This window comes from Protomyctophum bolini (assembly GCF_963924005.1).
Source record: "Protomyctophum bolini genome assembly, chromosome: 2".
Classification (NCBI taxonomy): domain Eukaryota; kingdom Metazoa; phylum Chordata; class Actinopteri; order Myctophiformes; family Myctophidae; genus Protomyctophum; species Protomyctophum bolini.
This window is the reverse complement of record NC_137863.1, coordinates 50,110,000-50,132,850: the sequence shown is the minus strand read 5'-3', so window position 1 is coordinate 50,132,850 and position 22,851 is coordinate 50,110,000. Positions and strand designations below refer to the sequence as shown.

Genomic DNA, 22,851 nt, shown 5'->3' with positions numbered 1-22,851 from the left:
CTACACCCAAGCGTTTTGGGTGTTACTACCAGTCTCTCGAAAGTTGGACGTTCTGTCATCCAAAGAAGACTGATCGGTGTCCAAATCTTCATCTGATAAATCTTGGGGCAGGCTGGGGGGAAGACTATTGTGCTGTAACAGGTTGTCAGTTGTCTCGTTGTCAAGGGAGACGGGCACAGGACTGGGCGGGCGCAGAGGAGGTGGAGGCCAGAGAGAAGAGGCTACTGGAGGGCATGGGGGCAGCGTCATCCAGCCAGTTGAGTGGCGACTTGCTGGTCGAATGATCTACAGGGAAGAGAGGACAAGAGCAAAGATTAGTATAGGAATAATGATATAATAATAATAATAATGATATCATAACACTATGAACACAATCCCTGTTACCTTCGTGAGGAGAGGAGAAGCCACTGACGGAGAGGTTGGGAGAACACTACTGTGCTGTAACAGGTTGTCAGTTGTCTCGTTGTCAAGGGAGACGGGCACAGGACTGGGCGGGCGCAGAGGAGGTGGAGGCCAGAGAGAAGAGGCTACTGGAGGGCATGGGGGCAGCGTCATCCAGCCAGTTGAGCGGCGACTTGCTGGTCGAATGATCTACAGGGAAGAGAGGACAAGAGCAAAGATTAGTATAGGAATAATGATATAATAATAATAATAATGATATCATAACACTATGAACACAATCCCTGTTACCTTCGTGAGGAGAGGAGAAGCCACTGACGGAGAGGTTGGGAGAACACTACTGTGCTGTAACAGGTTGTCAGTTGTCTCGTTGTCAAGGGAGACGGGCACAGGACTGGGCGGGCGCAGAGGAGGTGGAGGGCAGAGCCGCAGACATGGGTTTCACCTTCTGCAAGAGAGGACAAGAGATCCAGTATAAGTCATTTTACACTTGGTCGCATGCTGAAAATAGCAGATCTACAATCTCACAATACGTCACAGCGCGACACGTGAACTTGTAGATCTGCCATTTTCAGCAAGTATAAAATCAGCCATTATGACGCCACCAAGGCCTGCCAAAAAACATTTAGTCGACTAAATAAACTGTTGATATAGTAGACTAGAAATCGCATGACATTTAGTCGACTGCAATTAGACTAAACATTCCAGGTAACTAAAATGTGACTAAAACTAAATGAAAACTACTCAAGAGACTTTTCACATCCTACCCGGTTTGCATTTAACCACCTCCGCAACAGTCCGTCCATCTTGCTAGTACTTCTACTCCAACATTAAACTGAAAAACAAAACACACACAGTCACCCCCACATACTCCTACTCCACTTTATAAGACTTCTCCACTTCTTATAAACTTTATAAGAACAGGATTATTTTGTTGGGCAGTAAACACTCCAAGGAGCTGTGTGTGACATCACCTTCATGCGGAAGCTAATTTAGCTAAGATAGGTATACGTCAGGGGTGGGCAATTATTTTTCCCAAGGGGCCAAATGAGAAACAGAAAATATTTTGGAGGGCCGGGCCAAAAGGCTGAACTTAATTATGCATAATATCAAATTTATTTCTATATAAATAGCAGTAAATGGCATTGTTTGGCAAAGCAATGGTAAACTAAATGTGAAACATTTGACCCAAATTATAGGCAGAGTGACTATTTTACATCATGATGATGTACAATAAGATCACCCCTCACTTCACATGGGTGTGATTTTTCTACTTTCTACGTTTCCTTTCCCAGTTGAAAACTATGTTTTTGTTTAAGTTACAAGTCCTGTAAATACTAGCATTTTCTTTTAACAATGAGAACATTAGAGGTAGCTCTCTTAATAGTTCCATTCAGAGGACACTGGAGGTGCCACTTTCACAACCCATGGTGCGCTGCTTACTATCGAGAGATGAGTGTTAAGTCACAACCATTAAACAATAACGTTCTGAAAACAATAATAAGCCAACCAGTAATGGTATTGTTGAGACTTGGCAGCCTGGCAGGCGCTGTATGTTGATGTGTGCACGTTCGTTCTGCCAGATTTACTTTGTGGTACAACGGTGTCGATCGACTCGTGTGCCGAAAACAGACGATCCACAAGCTCACGGCGCACCGCCCAAGCTTTCTGAACTTCAGAAGCATGCAACATTCTGGGCGCAACAACGCCATACGGCAGCATCTTAACTTTATTGGCGAGGCGGGTTAAATAAAGCAATGAAGCATAATGGGATTTAACTTGTCCTCCTGCAAGGGAGTTTGGTAATCAAAGCATGCGCCTAAATAAAAGCGATGCTTTTACCCATAAGGTAATTAGAAAGTATGTTTTATTTTCGGATTATCAAGTAATCTTTCACGGGCCGTACAATGCCCAGGCGTTCATATCCATTAGCACTGGTTAGCTGTAGGGATGTTGCACACATGCCTAAAATTGCTCTTATTTGCGCCGCCCAGCTTGTCACACTTCAGGCTGCATGAACAGCGCTCTGGCTCTGTTTTCTGCCCCCTCAATGTCCCCGTTCTCTGTTGTATTTCAATGGCTAGTTGGCGACAAGCCTACAACGGTAGCGTTGCAGTAGTCAAAACGTAAGCGAGTGACAGGCTGACAGCGAGACGAGATTAACACATGTCGATCGTATCAATGCAGAGACCTACATTATTAAATCCATTATTGGCCATTTGGCCTGGAGGGAGAACGTTTACAGCCGCTGTCGCTTCCTCCTCAACCTCCTCCTCGAGTCCCCACACTGGCACGGTAGTTACGGCTATCAAGTTAGCCATGTGCTATCGATGTTTGAGGGTTTTCTCGTCAGCGAAATGTCAACAAACAGAACACGTACGGTGACATGCATGCTGATCTTCCTTAATAATAAAAAAAGGCTTAGCCCATGCGTCCAGTGGCTTTATAGGTATAACTTGCTCAGATCTGGACTGGATTTATTTATGTTTTGGACTAGGTACTGTAGACGCGCAGATGCGATGCGTTGTTTATTGATGATTAAGCCTACAACAATTTATTTATATTGTTAAATGTTGCTTTTTAGTTTGTCTTTTAAAAAGGAGCATATATAAATGTATACCATTCGTCTACCAACTTTAATTATAAACAAGAAGGTGGCCGCACATTCTATAATGCGTTTTACAACATCTTACAAACAATTCAAAGCTATTGTGAAGCTGAATAAAAATCACTTTTACCTGGAAGCGGTTGTCACTGGCAGCATTCTCCAGGGCCATGACGGAGAATGAGCCTATGAAAAAAATAAAGGAAGTCAGTCACTGGAATAACAATTTTCTTCTCGTGCACCAAAGATGAAAGTTTGTCCTTTACTCCAAACGAAACGACGGCAACACAATTTGGGTGAGCGAGGCAGTATAGCTACTTACAACCAAGTGCAGTAAATTCACCCCCTCCCCCCACCTATCTGCTGGAGAGGTTTCCAATCGAGGTGCTCATTAGACGCAATTCAACACAGCTGCGCGAAATTGTCTAGCTCACACTAGTATTACTAGGCAAGAAAAGCCAAGAGTGCACTATGGACAGACCTGCACAACATCAAATTAAAAAAAATACAGTCAGTCCAAGAAAAAAAAAAACCCAGTCCACAGTGATTTAGGCTTGATGCCTGTATATATAAAATATAATACATTTAATAATATAATAAAATACTTATTTTATTTGGAACTTTATTGGTATTGTTTCTACTGTTTTACCACAGGCGAGTTGTGGACTAAAGCATTGTAATAGTTAGTTGAACTGTACAAAAACAATCCGATTCTTATGATAATTACAAAATAGTTCGAAAAGTTACCTTCTCTCTTCTCCTGCCTCCTGCCTCCTTCTTCCTGCTTCCTTGACGGTGACACCGTACGAGCCTTCAGGCTGGCGGGGGTGACGTGTGACTGGGGGGTGTCACCTTTTACCGGTACTGTAACCTGCTAAACTCGCGCTGATTGGCTAAAGTGACACGTGATAGGCAGACTGGGGGGTGTCACCTTTTACCGGTACGGTAACCTGCTAAACTCGCGCTGATTGGCTAAAGTGACACGTGATAGGCAGCACGGCATATTATTGGCTATAGGTGTGTGAAAATGCCTGAATTCACACACTTCTGCAGTTGCATAGTTTTGGTCAGTAGGGGGAGCATATTAACACACTTTTAACACACTTTTCATGATTTTCTATCTCTGTGGGCACTTTTTTAAAAACCAAATAAATTTGCCCTAGGAATACTAGAAACTGTTTTTCTATCAATTTAAATGATAATCCTTCTGGGGACCAGGATTTTGGTGCCCACAAGGATGCAGGTCCCCACGTCGTTGGTGTGTAGTCATAGTTCGATCCCCACAAGGTAGCAAAAGCGCACGCACACACACACACACACACACACACACACACACACTTTAGTTCATGTTCACTTAAGGATACACATGGCACCTCCTCCTCCACACAGACAAACTGCCTATAGCAGCCGAAACAGAACAGTATTTGGCAAGTTGTTTGGCTTTGCTCTTTGTCATGCCAGCTATTCTTAGGCCACTCATGGTCATGGAGTGCCTGGTCCATGTACAAATCAAAGACACAGCCCAACTCCAGAATCAGGACCTCCTTGTGACTGGTGTCAACAGAAACAACATTTGGTGTATTTGGGATGTTAGCAAATAAGACATCGCATACACAGCTAAACCAATCTGGTAACAATCTTGAATGTTTATACATTGCTGCACTAGATGGCACATATTTTCGAACTGCATCAGACACTAGGTCAACAATCCGGTCGTGGCGACCAATATACTGTACAAATTGTTGTATGCACACGCACACACACACACACACACACACACACACACACACACACACACACACTCACAGAGCACAGAATGCCTCAGGGACGTGATACGCAATGACTACAAAATGAATTTGCGCCGTATGCTGTGCAAAATCACTTTGTGCTCTCTCTCTCTCTCTCTGTGCAGTGTGTGTGTGTGTGTGTGTGTGTGTGTGCGCGCATGTGTGTGCGTGTGTTTGCCTGCAAGTTCCATTCTGTTATCTCGATGTGTGTGTAGTGATGCCAGCGGTCAGACACACCAGGCCTTCAAAGGCAACTTCCTGTGAGGATTGGGAGGATATTGTGTGTGTGCACTGCCTGATAGCCCTGCATGCCCTGCAAACATCCCCTCTGCACTCCCCTGTACAGTACAGGCACACTGCATGCTGGGAGAAAACTCTAGAAGAGACAAAAACTAAACAAAACTAAAAACATATTCAACCACATGATCCCAATAGCATCTCTAAACTAAAACACATTCAACCACATGATCCCAATAGCATCTCTAAACTAAAACACATTCAACCACATGATCCCTATAGCATAGTAGCATCTCTAAACTAAAACACATTCAACCACATGATTCCAATAGCATCTCTAAACTAAAACACATTCAACCACATGATCCCTATAGCATCTCTAAACTAAAACACATTCAACCACAAAAAATGGGTTGCAAAATTGTGGGATAAAAATGATGAAATAAATAAATAAAAGCCCTGTACGCCCCTTTGGGTGTTTAAACCCTATTTTATACTACTATAAAATATTGCAAATCGGCGTTCTGCAAGTATGTGTCACATGGGTTTTGCAATTGTACATCATTTGGTGTTCATATATTCAGAATGGGTAAGATCTAGTCTATTAAATTACAAAGTATAAGATCAGACTCGGACCGTCGGAGTAGAGTCAAAGTGCTCATCATGAACATCTGCAGAGTAACAGTGACAAAAGGGTCTATGGCACGACTTAGCAACGACTTGAAATTAATCATATATACCTATACTGTATACTGTATATTTATATATATATATATATTCTCAAAATTTCACAGCCTTTATTTATAAAAACAGTACAGAAGTAAGTTGCTGCCCATAGAGAACAGCTATTGATGTTGTACTGGTAAGGTCACTAATGAGAATTCATGTTTCATTTGTGTCATGTTTTCAATAGAGTTCATACTAGGACTACCTATGGAATAAACAAAGCTCTGTCTGTGTCTCCTGTTGGCGCAGGATTCATTCTCAGAAAGCAGCATCAATTGAGTAAAATAACTGCATGTGAGGATGGCTTCTGAAAATAAATGTGCTATAGTTTTTCCTCTTGAATGTTCTCCCTCGTAATGGTTTAAATAATTCCAGCAATGGGTTTAAAGCAGCTGGGGCCAATGTGAATGATAGAATTGATTGTTTTATGTGGTCGGCCCTTTACCACCAACCCCCCTCTCGCTGGCCCCATCGCTTACATCCAGCAGCACTTTTTAAATAATCAATACACCTTGTGGTCTGATGCATTCTACATGCTGTAGTCCTTGGCGGCGCAAAGAAGATGAAGGCTTATTTTGGGACTTTGAGCTGCAGAGGAAAAGATGAGAGGGCTTTCACCGGCTTGCAGAGGCTCAACCCTTACACGTATTATGAACATTTATTATGGCAGGGCCCGCACGCACACATTAATAAATCATTTAAATACATCCCACACACAGGCACCCAACACTTCGAAAAGATGCACGTACGTACGCACGCCCGCCCACATGCCAGTGTTCATTTTGTCGATTAAAACTATAAGAAAAGTGGCCTGGGCCGTGGCTCAGTGGTCCAGGCACCTTGGCCGGTAGACCGAGTCTGGCAGTGTGGCACGGGTTCGACTCCCGATACCGACAGCCATCACTGCATGTCACAGCCCCATCTCTCTCCCCCAGAACTTGAGCTTGTAGATCGGCTATTTTTGGCACACAGTCAATATATGAATCAGGAATTACGACGGCATCAAGGCCTGCCAAAATGGGGCGAGTAGGGTACTTGGCGTCAAGTCAACTGGTTTGTTTGGGTTGGATTGTAATTTTCAGGCCAGTTGAAAACTCTAAAGTGGTGGATCTCAAACATTTTCATGGCAAGGACCCCCAAATTGACATGCATTCTGCAGAAGAGACCCCCATTTAAAAATATTTTAAGATTTATCAACATGTTGATAATAAAATAGCCGATCTACAAGCTCAAAATGAGCATTAATGGACGCGTTGTGAGCTTGTAGATTGGCTATTTTCAAAGTATACAATGGCATTAAAGTGCTTTAACTGTTAAACCTTATTTTGCTGTGGACCGCCTGGAACATCCTCAAGGACCCCTTTTGAGGTCCCCAGACCACACTTTGAGGATCTTGTAGCAGCAAAAAATTGCCATTGTGTCAAGGTCAAGGTAAACTTTATTGTCCACAAGGGAAATTTGTCTTGGGCTTTCACCCCAGCCACACATAAAACATCAAAGACAACAAAAATACATTACAGAGGAAGACACAACATTACACAATTGCACACATTATGTGGATTATCAGGCCTCACGAAGTTACCGCTGTTTCAGAGCCTCGTTCAGCATCTTAGTTGATGCTGATACAAATGATTTTTTAAATCTGATGTACTTCCACTTTGGTTCTTTGTATCTTCTCCCAGAGGGCAGAAGTACAAACTCGCCATTTAAAACATGGGTAACATCACTGACATTTTTTGAGCCTGTTTTAATGTAGCCTGCTCATAAATAGACTGAAGAGAGGGGAGTTGTCTTACCCCTATGATCTTCCCTGCAGTCTGCACCAATCTTAACAGTTTGGACCTCAGTTGCACTGAGAGATTACCGAACCAAACTGTGATGCCAAACCTGACCAGGCTTTCCAAGACTGCTCGATAGAACACTAACATAAATCTTTGGTCAACACCATGAACCCTGAGACGTCGGAGGAAGTGCAGTCTTTGCTGTAGTTTACTACAGAGACTGTCCACATGTGTGTTCCAAGTCATTGAGTTGTCAATACAGATCCCCAAGTATTTATAAGAGGAGACCTGTGAGATGGTCGAGTCATGGATGACCACAGGCCTGTGGTCACCAATGCTCTTGGGGTCAAACACCATCTCCTGTGTCTTCTTATAACATTAAGAATAAGGTGGTTGTCGTCACACCACTTTACAAAGTTCTGTACCTCTGAAAAGTAGTCAGCTAAATCCCTATCCTTATCCAGAAGGGCTAAGATGGCAGTATCATCCGAAAATTTAATGATGTAATTGTTCGGGTTGCCACTTCTACACTCATTAGTGTACAGGGTAAAAAGGACAGGTGAGCTAACGCAGCCCTGGGGTGCTCCAGTACTCATGGTTCTGCGCTCTGACATAGTGCCATTCACACTGACCCTTTGTGTGCGTTTAGTTAGGAATGAGTGGTACCATCTAATAATAAGCGGATGGACATTTAGGTCCCTCAACCGTTTTATTAATAGATGTGGCTGTATTGTGTTAAATGCTGAGCTGAAATCTACAAGAAGAAGGTGTGCATAGGCTTTGTTATTGTCCAAGTGTTTCAAAAGAAAATGGTCCAAGGTCAAGACTGCGTCCTCTATACCCCTGTTGCTCCTATAGGCAAACTGAAAGACATCCAATGAGCAGCCTACCGCTGCCTTCAGCAGACTGACAATGATTTTTTCGAAGCATTTCATGACTACTGAAGTCAAAGCGACTGGACGATAGTCATTATTTTCCTTGCAGCCTGCCTTTTTGGGAACAGGAATAATAATAGATTCTTTCCAGGTGGGCGGAACAGTACATGAGTCCAGTGATTTCTGATAGATGGGACACCAAGCCTCTGCTAGCTCCTGACTGCATGAATGCAGCAGCCGGCCACATATCCCGTCTGGACCTGAAGCCTTCCGGGGACATGTGTGGGAAAACATCCTCTGGACTGCACGTTCATCCACAGTAATACCCAGATCACTGTGTGTGGGTACAGACTCTAGGGCAGCATATTGTTCATGCAAGAAGTCAGTTGTTTCAAACCTTGCATAAAAGTTGTTTAGCTCATTGGCCTTTTCTTTTTCATCCGAAACACAGAGACACTTCTTAGCTGGAGCCATGTTAGTCATGGCCTTCATAGATTCCCACATTTTTTTTGAATTAGAAGAGGAGCAGTAGGCCTCAAACTTCTCCTTCTCCTTCTGTTTAGCCTCCCTTATTTTAAGGTTAATCTCCTTCTGAATGTTCTTCATAGTTATTAAATCCCCGCTCTTGAATGCCCTTTGTTTCTTAGCTATGCATTCTTTGATTTCCCTTGAAATGAAGGGTTTATTATTGGGGTACATTGTTATGATCTTTTTAGTCAGCACATTATCTTTACAGAATTTAATGTACTCTGTTATGGTATCTGTAGCCTCCTCCAGGTCTAGGCTATGGAAGAGGCTCCAGTCAGTGCAACAAAAACATCCCTTCAACGTTTCGATGCCATCATTGTCCCACACATAAATGGTTTTCACCTGTGGTTTGCTGCTCTTAAGCAGTGACTTATATGTGGGAATTAAATGAACAACATTGTGATCTGCATTGGCCAAAGGAGGTTTAGCTTTGGATAGGCGTTCTTAATATTGCCATAGCATTTATCTAATATGTTGTTCCCTCTTGTCTTGCAATCAACATACTGCTGAAATCCAGGTAGCACAGATTCAAGTTTACAATGGTTTACGTCACCCAAGACAAAACACGGTGCTTCAGGGGTGCGTTTCAATTGCCTGTGAACACAGTCAGCTACAGCGGTAGCTGCCCTAGCAGCATTTGCGCTAGGTGCAATGTAAACAGCACACAACACAATATTACCGAATTCGCGCGGAAGGTAAAAGGGACGCATACTTAGACATAGTATTTCAATGTCCTGGTTACACAACGACTCCCTCACAGTGAATTGGGAGCACCATTTATTGTTTATGTAAACCGCGATCCCTCCTCCATGGCTCTTAGCCGAGTCAGCTGTCCTGTCACAGCGTACTAGAGTGAATCCGTCCAGGGAAACTAGTGAGTCCGGAACCGACTCGTCCAACCACGTCCCGGTGATCACTTGCAGACACGACTCCCGGTACTCGTGTAGAACTCTGGTGTTTAATCGTAGCGTATCTGCCTTGTACCTCAGTGAACGGGTGTTGCAGAGAATCACGGATGGAAGAGGTGGTCTGTGCATCCTTCTCCTTAGCCTCTGTTTCACCCCTCCGCGTCTACCCCTCCTCCTCCTTCGTCTGTTGTTGTTGCTCCTCGGTGGCGTTACCAACAGTTCACTTGGGAGCACTGGGGCCAGGTTGACAGGGCTGTTGCCACTGGGTCGGAGCAGCCGGAGCTGGTCGGAGGAATAGCGCAGATATGTCGCCGTTGTCGGCGTGGAGTCCTGACACGCCGGCGAATAACATTCCGCGATGATATCCCGGACGATTATAACGAACAGCGATCTCAGCGGCCCCATCGTCAGGTATCAAAAACACAGTCAGTGCACAAAAAGAACAAACTTGAGACACAGACAAAACAACAATAAACACCAATAAAAGTGGCGAGCTGGAGCAGCCCGGGTCGCTGCAGAGCTTGCGCCACCGGTGTCAGCTGTCAGCCTGTCAACCTGTCAGCGTGACAGTGACGACCCGTGACAGTGACGACAAAAAAATGACAACATGCACCTCCTTGTGTGTTGGTGCAGGCTGCAGAAAGAGTCCTACCAGTAAAATTATCAATCACTATATGGTCACTAATAAGTCTCATGGTGCTTGCGTGCCACAAGTTGAGAACATGGAGCACATGCTATCTAACTTGCTTCTTCTTGTTTGTGTGTGTGTGTGTGTGTGTGTGTGTGTGTGTGTGTGTCTGTCTGTCCGTCTGCGTACAGCTAATCTCCGGCACCACTGGATACCAACGAGGAATCTCTGCCCCAATTTTTCCCAATAACGGCCTGTTATAGCGCCACCATGAGGCAGATTATTGCAAAACACATTTCATTACTCGTACACATTTTATCCATACATCATTTTGTCTGTCCTGATGAAGGTCTAATCGACCGAAACGTTGACCCAATAAAGAGCAACATTTTTGGCAAGTTTCTGACCTTTTCTTTGTTTTTCAAAGATAACCTTTTAAAGTATCCATACATCATGAAAATCGGTATACCTCTATAGTCATGATGTGTCCGCTTCCCCATATTCCATCTGTAATATTCCCTTCCAAAGTTTGAAGGATTGGTCCGTTTTGAAAAGAATGCCTCAAATCATGAACACAACATGCAATTTCCATCAAATTATGCACACACATTCCCACTAGGCAGAGGAAGAAATGGCACATTAAAAAAATCACATCAGCCTCATGGTGGCGCTATAACAGGCCAATTCATGTTTTTAGTTTTTACCTAAAACTGCACCGATCTGTGTACAATGTTGTATGTGCACTACTAAACATTATGAATACACTGTAACGTGTTATAGCCTATATTTATTTTTATTTCCCTGATATACAACCACCAGACAGATTATCGCAATGGCGGACTGACCTCATGCTTCCTTCTCTGCATGATGAGTCCAAGCTGCTTCTTTTTCACCCGACAGAGGGGAGTTTCCCCCACCGGACGTACCGTACTGCGCGGAAGGAACATGTTATTCCGACCAGTTCCTTTCCCCTCCGTCAGGCGCCCCGGCTGGCCAGGGGGAGGTAGTTTAGAGACCAGGATTACTGCATGTTTTTGTGAGGGTACCTACCCTAGGGGCCACGGGGAGAACATGAAAACCCCACACAGAGAGGCCCTTTCACCAACCCCACCTCGGGTGATGACACGCCCCCAGCGCTCACAGCGCCCCCCTCATTCTTTATTTCTCAGGGTGTATGTTCTTCTCACATGATGTGTACACACACACACACACAAACACACACACACACACACACACGCACACACACACACACACACACACACACACACACACACATACACACACACACACACACACAAATAGTCAAATAAGCAGGACGCTTTACATTGCATTACTTAGCATACCAACGCTAAGATTGATTATGGAGAAAACTGTGGAAATTTGCCTTTGGCTTAAACAGGACCGACGATCAATACCTCTTAGCCATTGATGGTGAAAGAGGGAGCTATCATTTTTAAATAATGCTCTTTATTGAGCAAACTATTTGATGTGTGGAAGTGGCTGACATAATGAATGCTTACGTACACAATACACACACGCAGGGACGCACGCAGGCATGCAGACACGCTCCATAATTATGCCCAGTACAGAATTCATTCCATATGTTGTTTTGACCCCCTATGCAAATGGTGCATTGCTATGCCAAAGCACCAGCTCTCGTCTAGCAGTCTGCCGTCACCCAGCCGGATGTGTGCGCACATCCTCGCCGCTTCTCTCCCTCAGGGCGTCTTACTGGCGCACACACACACACACACACACACACACACACACACACACACACACACACACACACACATACACACAACCAAATAGTCAAATAAGCAGTCGCTTTACATTGCATTACTTAGTATACCAACAATAAGATTGATTATGGAGGAAACAGTGGATATTTGCCTTTGGCTTAAAGAGGACCGGACAGACGATCAATACCTCTCAGCCATTGATGGTGAAAGAGGGAGCTATTATTTAAAAAATAATGCTCTTATTGAGCAAACTATCGGATGTGTGGCAGTGGCTGACATAATGAATGCTTACGTACACAATACACACATGCAGGCACGCTCCATAATGGCCAGTACAGAAATCATTCCATATTATGTTGTTTTGACCCTCCATGCCAAAGCACCAGCGTTCGCCTAGCAGTCTGCCGTCACCCAGGCAGATGCATGCACGCAACCTCGCCACTTCTCTTCCACAGGGCGTCTTACTGACACACACACACACACACACACACACACACACACTACACACACACACACACACACACACACACACACACACACACACACACACACACACACACACACAGATCAAACAAAACAGATCAAAAGTCTTATTTTTAAACTATTTTTCTGTCATTAAGAAATTCAGTCAGTCTCTTAAATTGATTTCCCTTTCTCTTTTCTCCATTTCCCTGCTCACCTGACATATCATGCTTACATTTATGTCACTTTACAAATAAATCATGACAGATTTTTCACTGGGGGGGAAATAGTATTTTTGTAAAAACCTTTTTTTCAGCCTTTCGTCTGAATGACAGCATGTTGGCAAGAGGATCAACTCCACTTCATCACTTGTCACTAAGCATACTAAACTAATCTCTTTCTTTCATCTCTATATGTCTCGTTTTGCTCACCATAGTCTGTCGCAGCTAGGCTCCCAAAATAAATACCATGTCCTCATTCCTTTCTGCTGCAGCCAAATAATAATGCCTGGACAAACAAAAAACTAATGAACTATAGTTTGTTAGTTTTTTTATTAGTTCACTATACAGACTGACTGACTGACTGACTGACTGTGACGGTTCCCTTTGTGTTATATATATATATATATATATTACTCTTAGGTTGTCTGGTTTAGGTATACGTTGTGTTTACTGTTTGCCCTATAGTAACCTCTGTTCTTTGTATCCAATAGGATTGGGGAGCAGAGCTATCATGATGATCAGCCTAAGTGGCTCGCACCTGGGCCCAGGTGTCGACGCCCTATAAATGCCTGCTTCCCCAGTCCTTCCCCAGATCTGTTCCTTTCATTTGCCTCCTGCACTCCACCATGCACACTTCTCAACATGTGTGTTAATCCATACAACACACACACACACACACACACACACAATTCACTCATGCATACACGCACTGCACCACTGATCTCCACACTTCATCTGTTCAATCATGGTTTATTCCTTACATTTACTTATGTTTGGTTAATTAATAAATTCTATTTCTTTGGTCAACTGCGTCTCCCCTGTATTTTGTTGTGTATCTTGGCACCCCCTAGGCCAGGTACATAACACTGACTGACTGACTGACTGACTGACAGACACACACATTATGATGTGCATGGGATGATGGTGCTGCCTGGGGTGGGATATAGTGACAGTAGAGAGTACCGCAGAGTCATCCATCAAGTCTATTTTTATTGGTCTAAAGAGCTAAACCACAGGATATCATTTCACCACCCTGAAAATATCTGATTTAATGTTATCTAACGCAGCATTGTCAAAGCGGCGATGCGGCACCAGATTGGTGGCATTTTCATTTGGTTCCACTTTTGCTCTCTTAATAAGATCTGGCTGGCCTGTGGGTAAACACTGCCACTGTTGGCATCTGCTATTTACTGAGCTTCAGCATGGGAGTACCTGCCTCAAATGTTTCCCTCAAAACAACACATTGTTATGGCTCTAGCATTGGTTCAGCCTCATATTCCTCAATGAAGGCTATACACTGTACATTGCATATTTTTATTGGTAGTATTATTTACTATCACAGATACAACGTATCTGTGATTTAACAAACTGTCCCCAAATCTGTTTTCTAACCCCTGGCTTTTGCAGATTACTTCATATGGCAGCCAAGTCTATGGGATTTTTAACGTTTATTTAGGGCACTTATGATGTAAATTGTTTGCCAGCCAATGTTTGTTTAGGGCCTTAATAGACAACGTAGGACATCATGAGGTCGATATACCGGTAAATACATCTTGTAACTCATTTTGTTTCATACAAGAAACAATCCAACCTAGCTTACAACACAACACTGGCGCGCCATTGGCCTAGATCAAGTCAATTAAAGCTCATTATTTAATAAAACCCTCAACGCCATTGCCATAGATTAATGGCAATTGCGCTTTTATAGCGCTTTCGATCAAGTCATAATACTACTTACGTTACCATGGGGTTGCTAGCTGTTGTCATAACACTGTGTCGCTAGGTATTGGATGGAGCCTGCACACCACAGGTATAAGAAAGACGTTCTTTATTGGAATACTGACTGACTGATAACACTGTGTCGCACCATCTTACATCGTCGTCCACATAATTAAACACCCATTCTGTTTCTTTCAATCGGCTGTACTCCTATTCCTTGTCCCAGGTGGCATTTTTGGAGCCGACTATGTGAAGCCCTCCACTGTACCGGCTTAGCCCGAAAAATTGTGTTTGTTGTCATGATTTGTCACGACAAGAGTTGGCTTTGTCCGCGGCGTAAACGTCTTTAAATAAATACTTTCTGAAAAGTCTATGAGGGAAATGAACAGGGATTTATTTTCCGGGTCTCTCGAGGGGGCAGCATTGCGACGCTCTATAGCAGCACTCACTGTACATGGTAGGCTGTTCAGGTGCATTCAGGTGCAAAGAGTAACAACGCATTGCCAGGTTCAACCAAGTTGAAATGCCAAAACAAAGGTTTTTTTTAAGGTTTTTTTAAGACAAAAATGGAGAGGAGCGCTGAAGCCGACACAGCTGAATAAAGCCAGGATCTCTGTAAATCAATACATTCTGAAATTCATGCCACAACTCCATGGGGACATCATTCTTCACAAAAACATTTCCACATTCCCCCATGACAGCCACTTTCTTCCAGAACCTTCCAGGGTTCATTTCACTGATAAAGGAAATGACCTATTCATCAACAATTTGAAAATGGGACTTCAGTCCTGCAATAAAAAAATAAAAACTACCAGGGTTGTGGCTCTGTCGGAGCGTGACCTCTGGGTGGAGGGGAGGGGAGGGGAGGGGGAAAAGAATGTTCCACAAATGTTATGCAATATTTTCATGTGTGAAAAAATAATAAAAAAACTTTGATCAAAAACAAAATGGCTACTAAAATTCAACACATTGTCTATTCTTAACACATATGTCATGTAACCAGGTAGACCTGTTACTATGGCAACATCAGCCAGGTGCTCCTTATTTCAAATTAAGGGTGGGGTTTATTGGCAGACATTTTTAAAAGGGCTGGGCTACTTCATTCAGGGGATCCCCTAGCTTGCTGTAAGGTTGACGTATCTGAGGAGGACAAGAGTTTGAAGGCATGGCTTTCCTAAATGTATCAGCATACTGGCTGCCTGGTGAAATAATATAGAAATGCCCTTATTCCATGCTGCTGTGCTCCTCCTCCGGTACACCAGCCAAGTGTATATGGTACAGTATAGTATGTCTTGTTCTTTCATATGATGTTGACTTTTAATATGAGTATTTCAAAAATATAACTGTGTACAAAAAATAAAATGCCTTGTTTGAAATCCCAATAGGTCTTATTTCCATGCTCAATCTTGCTCACACAAACCTGTGCTTTGTATTGTTAAAGAGGAACTTCCCTCTAGAAAAAGGTAGCGTAGTTTAGTAGGAATTAAGTAGGTATATATTATTAATCATCCCTCATAAGTCCCCCCTGCTACATTTAGCGTAAGCCAATAAACCCCACCCTTAATTTGAAACAAGGAACACCTGGCTGATGTTGCCATAGTAACAGGTCTACCTGGTTACATTAAGGACTAGTTTAATTTAGTTTCACAATACAAAAACCACAAACTCAGAACAGAAGAAAATGTGCAGTTTCATAATATGTCAAGAACTGAAAAAAGACCATGGTCCGCTTGTATATCAAACTAAAACTGGTCAATGAGTTTTCATGGTAAATGTAAGACAAAATACATTACCAACGTATAGTTTACATTGTTTATTATCACAATGTATTGTTAGTACCTTTACTGTAACCATATCGTTATGTATTATCAATTACTGTTATAGGTTATCATAATAACCACAATCCCAAATTAGAGCATTTCAGCAGTGATCTGTAACTTTAGGAGGCGATGTTTTCCCTTCATTCCTGATGTGTTGCCATATCTGCTTATTATAATTAATTGGCCTTGTTTCTAAAGAAAAACAATGCATAGGCTGTACCAATAAGTCTACACAATTACAGAATGTTATCTTCATAGTTTGCCTGTTATCCCTCTTTTTATTTCTCCCAATAGACTACTGTATTTAATTGACATTTTGTAGTGTGAAAAAATGGCAAAAAACAGTAGCAGATAAATTAGGCCTATGTAAATGTTGAGTATGAGTACAAATATGATAGCTATATTAGCCTGTTATTATTATTATTTGTCTGGAGAACAAATAATATATTCCAGGGACAACATTGGTTTTGTTAAATGCTTGTAGATCGGCTATTTTCGTTTATTTTGGCCTCGTTTTCATATATCGGGTTGCTTATTTCTCTCGCAGAACCTGGCAACCCCACAACGACACCAGTTCGCATTATATTCATATCAATCGTCAATCCTATAGCTAAAACAACTACATTATCGCACTATATTACATATCGATGCCATCTGCATTATTATGACCTTAATTTGCATGGCAAATACATTCCAAAGCAACTAATAATAAGCACGTTATACTGAAATAATGTTACAATGTTTTCATTCTGTCTTCTGCTGAAAATAGGTAGCCATTTTAACAATAAATCGACTCTGACGACATCACTTCCGGTTCAACAGCATAAACATCCAGTACTAGCTTGACCCCCAGTCACACTATTAGCTATCCGGGATGCTAAGCTACAGCAGTACATTGCAGCAGCACATTATTTCTACATCATGCCTTGACATTAAAAACGCACATCCATGATCAAAGGATCTGCCCATTGTCCATACATTTACATATTTCCCAATATTACCTCAACAGAAATCATTAGTACATGAACAAATGTTTGATTAAGATACCAATAATTGAACAAACAACTTCATAGTGTATACATTTTTATTAATCTTTAACGTCGTCCAGCCTCTCCATATCCAGCACTAAATAAATACAAAAGGGAAAAGAGTATGGTTCAAATACAGCAATTTATTTTTATTTTATAATTGATATAAGTAGAACCTCTGCTAATACCTTCTTCCAAATCGGAGGAGACGTCCAGGGCTGTGGGATTTTCCAGGGCTGTGGGATTTTCCAAGGCTATATAGTAAAATATCTAGATTATGTCTATTAGTAATCATTTCATACAAATGCCTTCTTCAAATCCTGCACTTGCTGCTGCTGCTGCCGCCACACCACCATCTGGGCCAGCTAAATAGTCATAAAATAGAATCATGTCAATACAGCACCGAACTCTGACGTCACTTTCAGTAGAGAACGTCAGTCCCCAAGTTCATGTACCGGTATTTGTTTACTTGCATTGAAATCCCCATTGAGGCGATTTTACATCGCCTCATATAACAACTGTGTTTGAAAAATAAACATGTCACCCTGGCCGCTTCACTCATATGGATATGAAAAATCAACATGACTGAAAGAAAACGCTAATGTTACTGCTGCTGAATTAGTTACATTTTCGCTAGAAGCATATATATCATATATTAGTGAGTGATTGTTGCAAACGATACAGAGACACTTCCCTAACAATAGAGACAGCTTGTTCATTTTTGGACCACAACGCTTATAGTAGACGATATTAAGATCACCCCATGTTATTCTCCATAGAGAAATTACTTCCGCGAACCAGGGGAATCGTCGGGATGAGCGAGTTACGTCAGGACTTCGGTGCTCTATTGGGTTTGTTTACAATTAATAAGGTCTATTATGACAGTTTGGAACACAAGAAAGGACACAATGTGCCACCCGGATGCTACCGTGTGTCACCTCAAGCTATGACAAAAATGCTTGGCAATAACAGCAAATAGAAGCCAGATGCTGGCATGGAATGACATTTTTGAAAGCCTATTCTATGCTGGATGTAATATAGTTTACCTTCTTGCTGCAAACATGCGTCCATGTCATCATCCAATGCTAAAGTTTCATACAAAAAAATACAATAGAATAGTGTTAAGCTTTATTCAAAATCATTAATTAACAACTAACCTATTCTACTAATTTAAAATATAACTTACGAAACATATCAGAACATGCTTGGCACGCCCTTGGCTGTCGAGACCCCCGGCCCCTCCTTATCTGCCGGCCAAGATGTATATTCACGTCCTCCAAACATTTAATTTTCTGCCTCATATAAGTCAACTGAGACTCAAGGGCGTTGTGTCCCATCACCGCTGAAGAACTCATACACGCCAAGTTGAAAAGCACTTCATCAGTTTCAACTTGGGGATCTTTCACCTGATACTATACAAGAAACAAAGAAAAAATAAATAAATCCGAATGTTTATATATACGTAAAAGTTGTAAATATAGCAAACGCCAAAAACAGGGTGCAGTTAACTCTTGACTCTCATATATGAATACGAGAGTCATGAACCATGGCTAATACAGTATAAGCATGGTCAACAGTCTCATTTGAATTACTAACATACATATTTAAATCGACATTTACAGGATAAATCTTTAAACTTACCATGAGGAGCTCAAATTTCTCGCCAATAATGGCCGATTTGTCCCGCACAGTTGGAGTCATTCCACTTGCCATGTTCTCACTTGTCACTTGTCACTTGTCAAATCCTGGAATAAATAGTGTACATTAGCGCTTTCTGTCAAAGTGCTGATGGGTGTGTCAAATAATGCTATTGGTTGTTTGTGTCACATGGCACACATGAAAGAATGCGCACGCAACATTGAGAGTTCAACCCATGGTTGATTATAGTTTATTCCAATACTACGTGCGCATTCTTTCATGTGTAGAATGCGTGTCCAATTCAAACATTCAACTTACTTTATAATGCATTGGCCAATTTGGCCTGGAATAACATTGTGCAGTAACTTCAAATGTCACTCAATACAATTATATTTCAATGATGGATAAGTTTATATTTCAAACAAAATGTGTATATAACATTATGAATTAATGTAAAACAAGCTATATGATCTGCAACCAACACACACATATTACAACCGCATTCAACTGCAGATACATTTGTTATATTTCATATGGAACATTTGCAAACCTGTGGTGTGAGACTGTGGACTAACACAAAATGTTATTTGCAAACTAATACGATTATGCCTTCCTACAACACAATTCCCAGGGCTGAAGTTTTATTCACAAAGCATCTGCTTTGACAACTTCTCTGCCAGAAGAAAGACCTTGAGTTGTTCTGTCTGCACCTCCAAACAGCTTCGGGGAAATGATCAAGTGCAAAATGGAAATATATGATCTTGTAAATGCTTAATTCATGCAAAATGATACAAACAAAAATACACATTTTTTAAATTTACCTCAGCACTCCATTTTGCAACCTAACAGACCTGGTATGTAATGAATTCCATGTTCATTTTGTCCTAAAACACACATAATCTCAGGCTACCACAGTCCTAAGGTTGGTGAAACAAACACATAGGCCTACCGGTATATACAATGTCACCTTCACCTTGCATATTAACCTGTAAGATTATGACAAGCACAGACAGGCACACAGAGCTAAGACTACTACCAAAGTGTGTGTGTATATATATATATATGCAGATATGTACAGTATGTGAAGTATATATATGTTTGGGCTGGTGAACTGTACAATACTGTACTCACAATAGGGAAGTAATTTACACTAGACAGATTTGACTGTATCAAAAAGATACAATACAAGCATCTATCATGCGACATCCTGTACACAATCATATGTGGCTTATGCAATGCAACACTACATTTTACCATGTTACATATTTGACACAATATTATGTACAGTATATCAATGTACAGTATATCCCAAATATTTTATCACCACCATCATAGGTTCCTCTGGCACATCAATAATCAAACCGAGACTTTAAAACATCTGTTATAAATAGTAATGTACTTGCTAAAATGTCAATAATATTGTTTTAAAAAGGTCAGTATTCAATTCAACCCCTTCTACTCCATGGTAATTCGCCGTCTTTGTGAGACTGGGTTGTACTGCGACTGTCTGCAACTATTCACCATTGGAGTATGAATGAATAAACAAGTCACATACATTACTATGTATAATTCCTGAAAGTAAACGCATTGATGATGAATGGTCTACAGTTCTAACCTATCATGCACACCTTACTATTTCTAAGTAGGCTATACAGGATAACAAGATGAATAATACATGAGGATGATAGTGATCTTGACGAGAGATTAGATAAAATAAATCTTTCAGCCTACAGCAGTGTTGAATGTGGTGAATGAAGTCTCACATTAACCCAGTGACCAGTGTTGTGGACGATCTCTTCAAAATAAGAGTAGACTAATTCCTGCAGAACAAAGTCACTAAAAACTAAAAACATTTCATACATTCTAATACATTCTGTATTAGGTGTATAATAAATAACAGACCAGAACATAATCTTTTTTGCCTCTTTTCTTTAATTAAATATTCCCAGGCAAATTCTCCACTGGATCTGTAAAAGTAAAAGAGACAGAATAGATTACTTATTGTATTACGTTTTCAGACATACATTCATTATATTTAAACAAACTCCATTCAAGCATGTTTAGTACGCATGCTATTTTGACTCACCAAAACCACACATCGGGCAATTTGGATTCTCCATCTTCCATTTCTGCATACGCAACTCCTTATTTCTAAGCTCTAAGGCACCAAGCTTTAATTTCAGCCCAGCCCTTTCCTCTTCCATTACTTTCAATGCCGTAGTGACATCGCCTGCCACCTTAGAAATGAACCCAGGCAGAGTGACATCTTGTCTGTCTTAGATGCAACGATACTAAAAAAAAAGAAACATAATTAACTTCACGTCTGTCTGTATGTATGATTGATCGATTGAAGTATACTAGTCCTTACCCGTTCTGAATATATGAACAGCAAATATATATATATATATATATATATATATATATTGAATATTAGTAGTCCATGACATGAAAATGTTTGACAACCACTGCTCTAAAACAACATTGGACAATGATGTTTGACAGTCAGCAATATTGTTTTTCCAGATTTATTTTCAAATTTACTGACTTTATCTGACCTGTTAACATTTTTCATAGACCTAGTTGCTTGTTTCCCTCTCAGCTAATGTGACAACCCTGGTCATTGCCCAACACTGTGGTAGCTTGGTAGCACGCGGCGCCAAATTGTATAGGGCACTTTTTGTTGTGTTGCGGCGGTAGCTAGAGGAAGCATGCCAGTGGGGTAACGATGAGAAGGGTGTCCTGTGATGCAGGTGTCGCTAAGGGACGGAAGTGAGTGAGTGTGCGAGCGAATAAATTATTAATCATTAATGTGTCAAATGGGGAAAAAGGGCTCCGTTAAAAGCTCCATATAATTATGGTCCATGCCTGTGTGAAAAGTGGGAATGATTCCTGCAGTAACTGATGAAATAACACACTGTGACACTGACATTCAAACATTGTCACAATTATTACATAGATTATTAGATAGATAAGACCAAATGGACCCTTATGGGTCCATTTTACACATAAGGGTCTGTTTGTTTCCTGTCTATACTGCTACATGTGCGCTTGTAGATCGTCAATTTTTGCCTATTCTTGAATGCTTGGCTACCATTCACAACATTGTATAGGGCACATTTTGTTGTGTTACGGCGGTAGCTACAGGAAACATGCCAGTGTGGTAACGGTGAGAACGGTGGCCCGTGATACAGGTGTCGCTAAAGGACGGAGTTGTGTGACGACGCGACATTAATTCACTAATAAATTCATTATTAAATCATTAATGTGTCAAATGGGGAAAAGGGGTCCGTTAAGACCTCCATATAATTATGGTCCATGCCTGTGTGAAAAACGGGAGTGATTCGTGCAGTTCATGATGAAATAACACACTGTTTCTCACATTCAGACATTGTTAGCATTATTACATAGATGTATTAACAATATGTAAAATGTGTACATTACATTTTCTTCATTATGAAAATAAGCTTCATACATATTCAAATCTTACTGTGTTCATGTGATTGAAAAGTTTACACTACAGTGGTGGATCATTTAACATTTCCTCATCTGACCATTCTCTGTACATCAGTTACATGATAATTACTTACATGGATCAACATAATTTGCCGACGCAAATTATCCCCTGACGCGGATTTGGCCTTAACCATTTTACTCGGCGAATAATTATAACCGTCCATAATGTCTTTCAGTCTTATTTTCTCGCCAATGTCTGTCTCTCTGCAATGATGCAATCTGGGAAATTTATAG

The 22,851-nt window shown here is 41.4% G+C and overlaps 1 protein-coding gene across 1 annotated transcript; it reads right to left on the bottom strand.

Moving 5' to 3' along the window:
• Positions 1–726, bottom strand: LOC308334493 (uncharacterized protein; the record flags this gene model as incomplete). Its single annotated transcript, XM_080791291.1, has 3 exons — positions 691–726; positions 385–591; positions 1–285 (listed from the first exon to the last, which is right to left on the bottom strand). Exons 2-3 carry the CDS (start codon positions 553–555, stop codon positions 1–3), a joined length of 456 nt encoding a protein of 151 aa, XP_080647417.1. The 5' UTR covers positions 556–591; positions 691–726.
• Between the last annotated feature and the right edge of the window lie 22,125 nt (positions 727–22,851).